Below are 11,742 nucleotides of genomic sequence, written 5' to 3'. Positions count from 1 at the left end.
TGGTCTATAAATAACGGATACAAAGTAACTATAACATAGAAACATAGAAAAGTATAAGACCCCGCAGAGCCCCGCCCACACAGCGAGGAAACGGGGCGCAAAAATACCAAAATAAGTCATTGGTGGGGCAAAAGTGGTAAAAAAATAATTATAAAAACACAGCAATGTCAGCCTGGAGTCACCATGACCCTCTAAACTGACCCTCTATACCGTCTCTCTATACTGACCTCTATATGACCTGCTATACTGACCCACTATACCGTCTCTCTATACTGACCTGCTATACTGACCCACTATACCGTCTCTCTATACCAGGGGTAGGGAACCTTCGGCTCTCCAGCTGCTGTGAAACTACAACTCCCAGCATGCTCCATTCACTTCCATGGGAGTTCCAAGAACAGCAGAGCAGGTATGCATGCTGGGAGTTGTAGTTTTACAACAGCTGGAGAGCCGTACGTTCCCTATCCCTGCTCTATACCGTCTCTCTATACTGACCCGCTATACTGTCTCACTATACTGACCTCTATATGACCCTCTATACCGTCTCTCTATACTGACCCGCTATACTGTCTCACTATACTGACCTCTATATGACCCTCTATACCGTCTCTCTATTTTAACCCTCGCATTGCCTGCCAATTCCCCATTGACTATGTATTTCCAGGTTGCCAGCATTGCTTTTGCCCCTCTGGTTATTGTGATTACTACTGATCATGGAGTCCAGGGGGTCAGTTCAGCAGACTTGGGCAGCAGGTAATGCCGCAGGTACAGCTCCATACTAACCCCTTTACTCCTTCCTGCTCAGTGCAGCATTATACTATGGTGCCAAGCAGGAAGGGGTTAAGGCCTTTATAACAAAAAATGTAAAAAAAAAAGAAATAAATGCAACAACAAAGACCACGACTACCACGGCCACGTCACAGGTTCCACTACCCAGTGACTCTAAACTACGTGTCACCTACAGAAAAATAACTGACACGGCGAAGAAAAATACCAAAAAAATAAAAACTGAATAAGTAAGATCCAGAAAATGTAATATATATATATATATATATATATATATATATATATATATATATATATATATATAGTGTATGTACTGGTAGCCATATATATATATATATATATATAGTAAATGCGGGTGCTTGGGGCTGGTTGTCAGGCAAGTAAAACACACGTGAAGCTCGGTCTTCAGGTTCACACTGATGCTCGGTTTATTATGTGCAATTAACAAAGTTCAACATAAACGGCTTACTTTAGGCACTAGGCCGTGCAGGCCACACACTTAGCAGGCTGGCCCTTCTGGTTCTCCACAGCTACACGGGGTTTGGGTCCTCAGCTCTCAATAGCAGCAGCAGTAATGACAGTCAGAGACACCCTCCAGACTTCACAGGGTTAAGGCTCCAAATGTAGTTGTACCAAAACTCAGGGCCAGAGCTTGGAACCTGGGCCTATGACTACACCCAAGACACAGAACTGGACTGATCCCTTACCTAGTGGAGAGGAGCCATCTCAATGGGATATACCTTCCCTCCACCACCTTTCCCTCCACTTGCCTACAATATATATATATATATATATATATATATATATATATATATATATATATATATATATATATATATATATATATATATATATATATAACTCAAATCCTGTAGTATCTGCTCTATACAAAGCCACAGCTCTCGCCCGATTTGGGTGAAACTTGGCACGCCCCCTCTCCACGCACAGGAGCAGAATACTGCGCATGTTACATCTCGCTAGCGTCCCCCCGTCATGAGACTTGGGACCCCAAAATTAGGCCCTATACATATAATGGGGAAAAGTGAAAGTGCTGAGGGGAAAACAACTGATGTGACTGACAGGGACGGATTATAGCGACGGCGCCAAAGAGTCGCTGCTAAAGGGGGCACATCATACATACAGCAACCCACAAGCACAACACCACACAAATGCCACAACAAACCACACACACACACCAGACCACTGTAGACACACACAACACAAACACCACCCCATACCTCCCAACCGTCCCGATTTCCGCGGGACATTCACGATTTGGGTGACATGTCCCGCGGTCCCGGTTGGAGGGAGGTATGTCCCGATTTCAACTCAGATCTGCGACCAGAGGACGCAGATCTGAGTTGAACACATATGCGGCTGAAGCGAGGAGCTGACACAGGTCAGCTCCTCGCTTCGCCGCTGCCCGCCTCTCTCGCTGACACATCGCGTCTGACAAGCATAGTAGCCGGCGGCAGCGGCGAAGCAAGGAGCTGACACAGATCAGCTCCTCGCTTCAGCCGCATATGTGTCAGCGAGAGAGATGCGCAGAGAGCGGCGAGGGAGCGGAGGAGAAGGTAAGTGTAATGTGGAGGTGGAACGTGAATCTGGGGGCAGATGAAGGAGAGGAGGGCATGACACTGGGGGCAGAGATGTGGGGACATGAATCTGGGGGCAGAGATGGAGAGGACATGAATTGGGGCAGAGATGTGGGGGACATGACTCTGGGGGCAGAGATGGGGGACATGAATCTGGGGGCAGAGATGGAGAGGACATGAATCTGGGGGCAGAGATGTGGTGACATGAATCTGGGGGCAGAGATGTGGGGACATGAATCTGGGGGCAGAGATGGAAGGGGGACATGAATCTGGGGACAGAGATGGAGGGACATGAATCTGGGGACAGAGATGGAGAGGACATGAATCTGGGGGCAGAGATGTGGGGACATGAATCTGGGGGCAGAGATGGAGAGGACATGAATCTGGGGGCAGAGATGTGGGGACATGAATCTGGGGGCAGAGATGTGGGGACATGAATCTGGGGGCAGAGATGGAAGGGGGACATGAAACTGGGGGCAGAGATGTGGGGACATGAATCTGGGGGCAGAGATGGAGGGGACATGAATCTGGGGGCAGAGATGGAGGGGACATGAATCTGGGGGCAGAGATGGAAGGGGGACATGAATCTGGGGCAGAGATGGGGGACATGAATCTGGGGGCAGAGATGGGGGAGCATTAATCTGGGGGCAGAGATGGAGGGGACATGAATCTGGGGGCAGAGATGGAGGGGACATGAATCTGGGGGCAGAGATGGAGGGACATGAATCTGGGGGCAGAGATGGAGGGGACATGAATCTGGGGGCAGAGATGGAGGGGACATGAATCTGGGGGCAGAGATGGAGGGACATGAATCTGGGGGCAGAGATGGAGGGACATGAATCTGGGGGCAGAGATGGAGGGGACATGAATCTGGGGGCAGAGATGGAGGGACATGAATCTGGGGGCAGAGATGGGGGGACATGAATCTGGGGGCAGAGATGGAGGGACATGAATCTGGGGGCAGAGATGGAGGAGGGACATGAATCTGGGGCAGAGATGTGGGAACATAAATCTGGGGGCAGAGATGGAAGGGGGACATGAAACTGGGGGCAGAGATGTGGGGACATGAATCTGGGGGCAGAGATGGAGGGGACATGAATCTGGGGGCAGAGATGGAGGGGACATGAATCTGGGGGCAGAGATGGAAGGGGGACATGAATCTGGGGGCAGAGATGGGGACATGAATCTGGGGGCAGAGATGGGGGACATTAATCTGGGGGCAGAGATGGAGGGGACATGAATCTGGGGGCAGAGATGGAGGGGACATGAATCTGGGGGCAGAGATGGAGGGGACATGAATCTGGGGGCAGAGATGGAGGGACATGAATCTGGGGGCAGAGATGGAGGGGACATGAATCTGGGGGCAGAGATGGAGGGGACATGAATCTGGGGGCAGAGATGGGGGATATGAATCTGGGGGCAGAGATGGAAGGGGGATATGAATCTGGGGGCAGAGATGGAGGGGACATGAATCTGGGGGCAGAGATGGAAGGGGGACATGAATCTGGGGGCAGAGATGGGGGACATGAATCTGGGGGCAGAGATGGGGGACATTAATCTGGGGGCAGAGATGGAGGGGACATGAATCTGGGGGCAGAGATGGAGGGGACATGAATCTGGGGGCAGAGATGGAGGGGACATGAATCTGGGGGCAGAGATGGAGGGACATGAATCTGGGGGCAGAGATGGAGGGGACATGAATCTGGGGGCAGAGATGGAGGGGACATGAATCTGGGGGCAGAGATGGGGGGATATGAATCTGGGGGCAGAGATGGAAGGGGGATATGAATCTGGGGGCAGAGATGGAAGGGGGACATGAAACTGGGGGCAGATGAAGGGTGTATATGAAACTGGGGGAGAGATAGAGGGGGGAAATATAATTTACGGGTGACTGTAGGAGGATTATACTGTGTGCGGGCACATGAAAAATTAATGAGTGGGCGGAGTCAACACAAAAGTGGGTGGGGCTAAATTTTCAGCAGCGCGCTACGTTTTGTCCCTCTTTCAGTTCTTCAAAAGTTGGGAGATATGCCACTCCACAAATACCACACACACATGCACACAAACACACTTGGATGAATGCACACTATACACACAGACGAAAAGAGCGCACACAACTGCCACACGCATAGACACTTGCACTGCACACGCACAAACAAATAGATCACACGTGCACATACATGCATACATATACATGGACCACACACTTGCATGCACACACACATACATACCCATGGATCACATGCATGCACAGACACACATACGGACATGCAAATGCGCATGCGCGGCCATAGTTCCGAGGCCACAATTGCGCACATGCGCAGTCGGCTCTACTAGTGTCAGAGCCGACAGATGGGAAGCCGCAGAAGAAAGAAGGGGAGGGTCCAGCAGAAGATAGAGGCGGCGCAGGATCCTGTTCTCGGGCAGCGGTGGGGATGCCCTCATTGCATTTTCAGCGTTGGGGCCCGTCCCCATCGCTGCCAGAGAACTAATTTACATACCGGTAAAAAACGGTATTACTAAAGAACGGCGCGGCGGAGATCCCATCTAAAGGTAGGAGACAAATAGCCTAGCTATTCCGATGTGTTAGCCACAGAAAAAAGATGTTTAATGGTAGAATCCCTTTAAGTGCAAGGAGGGAACACAAGGAGGGAGAACAAGGAGGGAGCACAAGGAGGGAGCACAAGGAGGGAACACAAGGAGGGAGAACAAGGAGGGAGCACAAGGAGGGAGCACAAGGAGGGAACACAAGGAGGGAGAACAAGGAGGGAGCACAAGGAGGGAACACAAGGAGGGAGAACAAGGAGGGAGCACAAGGAGGGAGAACAAGGAGGGAGCACAAGGAGGGAGAACAAGGAGGGAGCACAAGGAGGGAGAACAAGGAGGGAGCACAAGGAGGGAACACAAGGAGGGAGAACAAGGAGGGAGCACAAGAAGGGAGCACAAGGAGGGAGAACAAGGAGGGAGCACAAGGAGGGAACACAAGGAGGGAGCACAAGGAGGGAGAACAAGGAGGGAGCACAAGGAGGGAACACAAGGAGGGAGAACAAGGAGGGAGCACAAGGAGGGAGCACAAGAAGGGAGCACAAGGAGGGAGAACAAGGAGGGAGAACAAGGAGGGAGCACAAGGAGGGAACACAAGGAGGGAGAACAAGGAGGGAGCACAAGGAGGGAACACAAGGAGGGAGAACAAGGAGGGAGCACAAGGAGGGAGAACAAGGAGGGAGCACAAGGAGGGAACACAAGGAGGGAGAACAAGGAGGGAGCACAAGGAGGGAGCACAAGGAGGGAACACAAGGAGGGAGAACAAGGAGGGAGCACAAGGAGGGAACACAAGGAGGGAGCACAAGGAGGGAGAACAAGGAGGGAGCACAAGGAGGGAACACAAGGAGGGAGAACAAGGAGGGAGCACAAGGAGGGAGAACAAGGAGGGAGCACAAGGAGGGAACACAAGGAGGGAGCACAAGGAGGGAGAACAAGGAGGGAGCACAAGGAGGGAACACAAGGAGGGAGCACAAGGAGGGAGAACAAGGAGGGAGCACAAGGAGGGAACACAAGGAGGGAGAACAAGGAGGGAGCACAAGAAGGGAGCACAAGGAGGGAGAACAAGGAGGGAGCACAAGGAGGGAACACAAGGAGGGAGAACAAGGAGGGAGCACAAGGAGGGAACACAAGGAGGGAGAACAAGGAGGGAGCACAAGAAGGGAGCACAAGGAGGGAGAACAAGGAGGGAGCACAAGGAGGGAACACAAGGAGGGAGCACAAGGAGGGAGAACAAGGAGGGAGCACAAGGAGGGAGCACAAGGAGGGAACACAAGGAGGGAGAACAAGGAGGGAGCACAAGGAGGGAACACAAGGAGGGAGAACAAGGAGGGAGCACAAGGAGGGAACACAAGGAGGGAGCACAAGGAGGGAGCACAAGGAGGGAGCACAAGGAGGGAGAACAAGGAGGGAGCACAAGGAGGGAACACAAGGAGGGAGAACAAGGAGGGAGCACAAGGAGGGAACACAAGGAGGGAGCACAAGGAGGGAGAACAAGGAGGGAGCACAAGGAGGGAGAACAAGGAGGGAGCACAAGAAGGGAGCACAAGGAGGGAGAACAAGGAGGGAGCACAAGGAGGGAACACAAGGAGGGAGCACAAGGAGGGAGAACAAGGAGGGAGCACAAGGAGGGAGCACAAGAAGGGAGCACAAGGAGGGAGAACAAGAAGGGAGCACAAGGAGGGAGAACAAGGAGGGAGCACAAGAAGGGATCACAAGGAGGGAGAACAAGGAGGGAGAACAAGGAGGGAGCACAAGGAGGGAGCACAAGGAAGGAGAACAAGGAGGGAGCACAAGGAGGGAGAACAAGGAGGGAGCACAAGAAGGGAGCACAAGGAGGGAGCACAAGAAGGGAGCACAAGGAGGGAGAACAAGGAGGGAGCACAAGAAGGGAGCACAAGGAGGGAGAACAAGGAGGGAGCACAAGAAGGGAGCACAAGGAGGGAGAACAAGGAGGGAGAACAAGGAGGGAGAACAAGGAGGGAGCACAAGAAGGGAGCACAAGGAGGGAGAACAAGGAGGGAGCACAATGAGGGAGCACAAGGAAGGAGAACAAGGAGGGAGCACAAGGAGGGAGAACAAGGAGGGAGCACAAGAAGGGAGCACAAGGAGGGAGAACAAGGAGGTAGCACAAGAAGGGAGCACAAGGAGGGAGAACAAGGAGGGAGCACAAGGAGGGAGCACAAGAAGGGAGCACAAGGAAGGAGAACAAGGAGGGAGAACAAGGAGGGAACACAAGGAGGGAGCACAAGGAGGGAGCACAAGGAGGGAGCACAAGGAGGGAACACAAGGAGGGAGCACAAGAAGGGAGCACAAGGAGGGAGAACAAGGAGGGAGCACAAGAAGGGAGCACAAGGAGGGAGAACAAGGAGGGAGCACAAGAAGGGAGCACAAGGAGGGAGAACAAGGAGGGAGCACAAGAAGGGAGCACAAGGAGGGAGAACAAGGAGGTAGCACAAGAAGGGAGCACAAGGAGGGAGAACAAGGAGGGAGCACAAGGAGGGAGCACAAGAAGGGAGCACAAGGAAGGAGAACAAGGAGGGAGAACAAGGAGGGAACACAAGGAGGGAGCACAAGGAGGGAGCACAAGGAGGGAGCACAAGGAGGGAACACAAGAAGGGAGCACAAGGAGGGAGAACAAGGAGGGAGCACAAGAAGGGAGCACAAGGAGGGAGAACAAGGAGGGAGCACAAGAAGGGAGCACAAGGAGGGAGAACAAGGAGGGAGAACAAGGAGGGAACACAAGGAGGGAGAACAAGGAGGGAGAACAAGGAGGGAGCACAAGAAAGGAGCACAAGGAGGGAGAACAAGGAGGAAGCACAAGGAGGGAGCACATAGAGCACAAGGAGGGAGCAGATGGGTGGTGTCACCAGGACAACACGTGCCCCGCACTAGGGCTATGTTGCACAAGCGATGATCACGTCATGTAAGTGAGCGGGGTTGTTGCCCTCCACACTGACTGCAGATACTTATATAAGTATAAGGAATATTATCTCATAATCTCCTTAGATCATCGTGGGTAAAATATATCATCACCCTAAACCACCACATACAAGGTCCTAACTGTTGGGAAATGTGTAGCATGGGGGGTAGAAGGTGAGGCCAGCCAACACCTCACAATACCTACCGTACTATACCGGCACCACAGCCAACTTCTCTGCACCTGGTGCTGATATTTATAAGCTGGGCCTTCACTCAAGGCTTGGTAGATGGAGTGGGCTGGCTTACGGATGTAATGGTTCATTACAGAAATCCTTATATTAAGTGGTTGAGACGTCTTCTGGCCCTAGAGGTGTTTGTGGTGGTGAAGGAGATTACATAATTATCTGAGGAAACCAAGTACCATGAAGACATCTCAAAAGACAGAACCAAGGGGCAATTCCCAGTGACCTGTGGCCATGCCTGATACCAAGGGGTTCCTCTTATTTTTCTTACATGGTGGGGAGGATGAGCATTTTAGTCCGGTGTCCTCAGCTGACCATGGAGAATTTGGCACAGACTGACCAATAAAAATGACATGGTTTATCAAACTCCAAAGTAGTTGCCCCATTGACGTGTACAATCCATAAACCTATGTCCTACTGGGGTGTCCATTCAGCTGCTGGGCCAGTCCTGGTCAATGTACATGAAGGTTATTGTGATATAATCAGCTCTGAGACTTCCCAGAATGTAATGCACCTTTTGTGATTTCTCCTGTCCAGACACACCTAATGGACCATGGAAGCTGCTCAGAACGTATCGGTGATATTTCTCCTTGGTGGGATTCCAGAGCTGGGCGATGATCAGACCTCCATCGCCTTTCCATTGTGTCTTCTATACTTAGTTGCTTTATTTGGTAACTGTACTATTCTGGTCATCATCAAGCGAGAGGAGAGCCTTCACCAGCCCATGTATATCCTGCTCGCCATGTTGGCCCTGACCGACTTTGGCGTATCCCTCACAACAATGCCAACCGTTCTTGGGATTTTCTGCTTTAACTACAATGAGATTCCCTTGGACACGTGTCTGACACAGATGTACTTTCTCCATGCTTTAGCAGCCATGGAGTCTGGGGTTCTGGTGGCCATGGCCATTGATAGACTGATTGCTATATGGGACCCTTTGAGATATTCTTCAATTTTAACCCCGTCAGTCATAGGAAAGACTGGCCTGGCAATATTGTTAAGGAGCGTCTTTGTGGTCTTTCCGGTTCCTTTGCTCACCAAGAGGTTTCCATTTTGCAGGAGTCATGTCCTATCCCATTCCTACTGTCTCCACCAGGATATTATCAGACTGGCTTGTGCTGATACCATAGTTAACAGTATCTATGGCCTGGTGGCCGTCCTCATGACCAAGGGTGTTGACTCCATGTTCATAATCATCTCCTACATCCTGATCCTTAAAGCCGTCCTCAGCATTAAGGCGAACGAAGCTCGGCTCAAGGCCTTCAACACTTGCGTCTGCCATCTGTGCGCCGTCCTGTTGTTTTACATCCCACTTATCGGACTGTCCATTGTCCACAGGTTTGGGAAGAGCGCCTCCCATCTTCTCCCTATATTAATGGCTGATATTTATCTCCTGGTTCCTCCGGTGATCAATCCAATCATCTACAGTGTGAAGACCAAACTCATCCGACAGAAAATCATCAAGGTCTTCAGCGTCACAAGGAAGAGGACTCTGGTTAGTGGGGTGGCTGCAATAACACCCTGATATCCTCTTGCAGCCCCGTTTCCTATATCTTGTATATATGTATTATATGTCGCTGTACACTGGTGATGGGGATAGACAATACACGCTGGTAATAACTAGAAGTTAGTGAAATATTGTCTTACAAATTTTGTATTTTTCTTGGACAATGTAAATCCCAAAGTAAATGAATGTGACAATACCAATGTGTCCTTCCTTATTCTTTCCTCTTGAGTAGACATCTCCAGATTTGAAACCAATTTGTAAGGAATCAGGTTTGTTTTGAATTATACAAGAAATCTTGGCTTCAACCCAAGACTTTTGAGGTTCACCGTCCATAAATCTCTTCAGACCCCAAACTAAATAATCAGAGACTCCGAGGAGGGGCGGAAAAATCATCTATACTGATCCTCACCTTCCCTCACCTCCTCTGGACTTCCTCACATTGTCCAGTTTGGTCATCTTTGGACATCTTCTGGTCTCTTCCATAACCCTGGAGATATTATGGGCCCAGGAGGACTGCTCAGTGACCATTGGGCTTTAGTAGTCATGAGGTCTAATCCCGAGCCTCAGAAGTCCCCTGGGGCCCATGGCATCACCCAGGGATAGGTCATAAGACAAAGGAAGAGGATTGGTTTGGACAGAACAAGTTTGGTCTGAAACAAAACCGGAGGGTGAACCTCTCAAATATTAGCAAAATGAACCTTACAAGGTTCGGCCATCTCTGCTCCAGATACCATATGTGTCACAAGATGTCAATCTTTTTGACAATAGCACAAATTTGTGATATTGTGTCATGGGATACCTATCATGTCTGTGTCTGGCCAGCCAATGGATGCGTTATATTCTGCAGTACGTCATGTACGGATATTTTATTGGATTGATTTCTGGAGTCGTCAGAAAGTTCTATTATTGCCAATGAACATTCATCTTAGTTTATTGGCTGTTTGATGAACTATCCGAGATCCATGGCAGAGCCTCCTTTTCCTCCACACACTATGGCCTGTGCTCATTGGTTCTCTGACACCACTCCGTACACAAATGTTTGGGGTTCAGTACCCATAAATCACTATTATGTTCTGGGGTCTCCTCAGACCGAGAGTATAATAAGTGGGAGCCCAAGGGAGGTAAGTAAACAAACACTGATGCTCACCTTACCGCAAGGAGTCCTCTTCAGTCATCAACCAACCTACTGGGTCACATGGTGTGCGCTGACGACACGAAACTTGCGCCAGGATGTTGGTGTCTGATGTGACCGCTGGAATCCAGTCACGGGCCTAAAAGTTATCTGGGACTTTACAACATGCTCATTATATGGCATCCCAGCGAGCTGCTGAGATGCTGCAACAATCACGGGCACAGTGTGAGGAATGAGTTCAGCAGCAGGACAGATTAAGGCCTGCCAAAACACTGGAGCAGGCAAACCATCGACGACAGCAATTTGCTGAATATAGGCGGATCATCGACGCCAACAACACAGAGATGAAGTCGCGGGCAGAGGCTAGTAGTTAATAAAACAGGTACAGGCCTACTGTCACCAACAGGTTGAATGTGACCAACACACAGAGTGCCCAAGTTGTATAAAAAGACTACCAGACCGTCAGATGCAGGAACTTTCCATCGGTCAGAGAGTTTTGCCATCTCTGGGAGTCCAGAAGGTCACCTTTTTTCCAGGAGACTTTTTGGAACTTCTGAGAAAGTTGGAAAGAATGATTTATATCTTTACAGAGAATGGTCGTCTGTTTTCTAACATAGAGATCCAAAGCCCCTGCATAGACATAGAGGTTCATATTCTGTCTGCACCACCATCAGCTGACTGTATACAACCAAGCTCCCAAGCGCCCTCTAGTGCAGACACGTGGTCAAGAAATACAGATGGAGGCCAGTGACAGCAAGAGAGACCAGGGAGAGAAAAGGCATAGAAGAGCAGGGGGGCTATGGAGGCTGCGGAGAATCAAAGGGGGCCAGGAGAAGCAGGAGACGCCACATAGGGATACCAAGGAAGGCAGGGAGGTGAGGGGCAGAGAGGCTGCATAGAAGGAAAATTGGAAAGGGCAGAGAAGAGTGGAAGGAGGTTAGAGAGAGTGGAGGAGACCAAGGAGAAGAGGGAGACTCAGAGAAAGTAGAAGGAGAACAGGGGAGGCCAAGAAAAGGA

General features: G+C 50.6%; 1 protein-coding gene across 1 annotated transcript; it reads left to right on the top strand.

Annotated features, from left to right (window-relative positions):
* Positions 1-8,639: 8,639 nt before the first annotated feature.
* LOC142194244 (olfactory receptor 51G2-like) lies at positions 8,640-9,611 on the top strand. The gene has a single exon (XM_075263260.1). It carries the CDS (start codon positions 8,640-8,642, stop codon positions 9,609-9,611), a length of 972 nt encoding a protein of 323 aa, XP_075119361.1.
* Positions 9,612-11,742: the final 2,131 nt, after the last annotated feature.

Source organism: Leptodactylus fuscus, chromosome 2 (assembly GCF_031893055.1).
Source record: "Leptodactylus fuscus isolate aLepFus1 chromosome 2, aLepFus1.hap2, whole genome shotgun sequence".
Classification (NCBI taxonomy): domain Eukaryota; kingdom Metazoa; phylum Chordata; class Amphibia; order Anura; family Leptodactylidae; genus Leptodactylus; species Leptodactylus fuscus.
This window is presented reverse-complemented; position numbering and strand designations above follow the sequence as displayed.

Excerpts from the sequence above, each read along its gene's own strand:
- LOC142194244 (XM_075263260.1), top strand. The coding sequence starts at position 8,640 with ATGGAAGCTGCTCAGAACGTATCGGTGATATTTCTCCTTGGTGGGATT.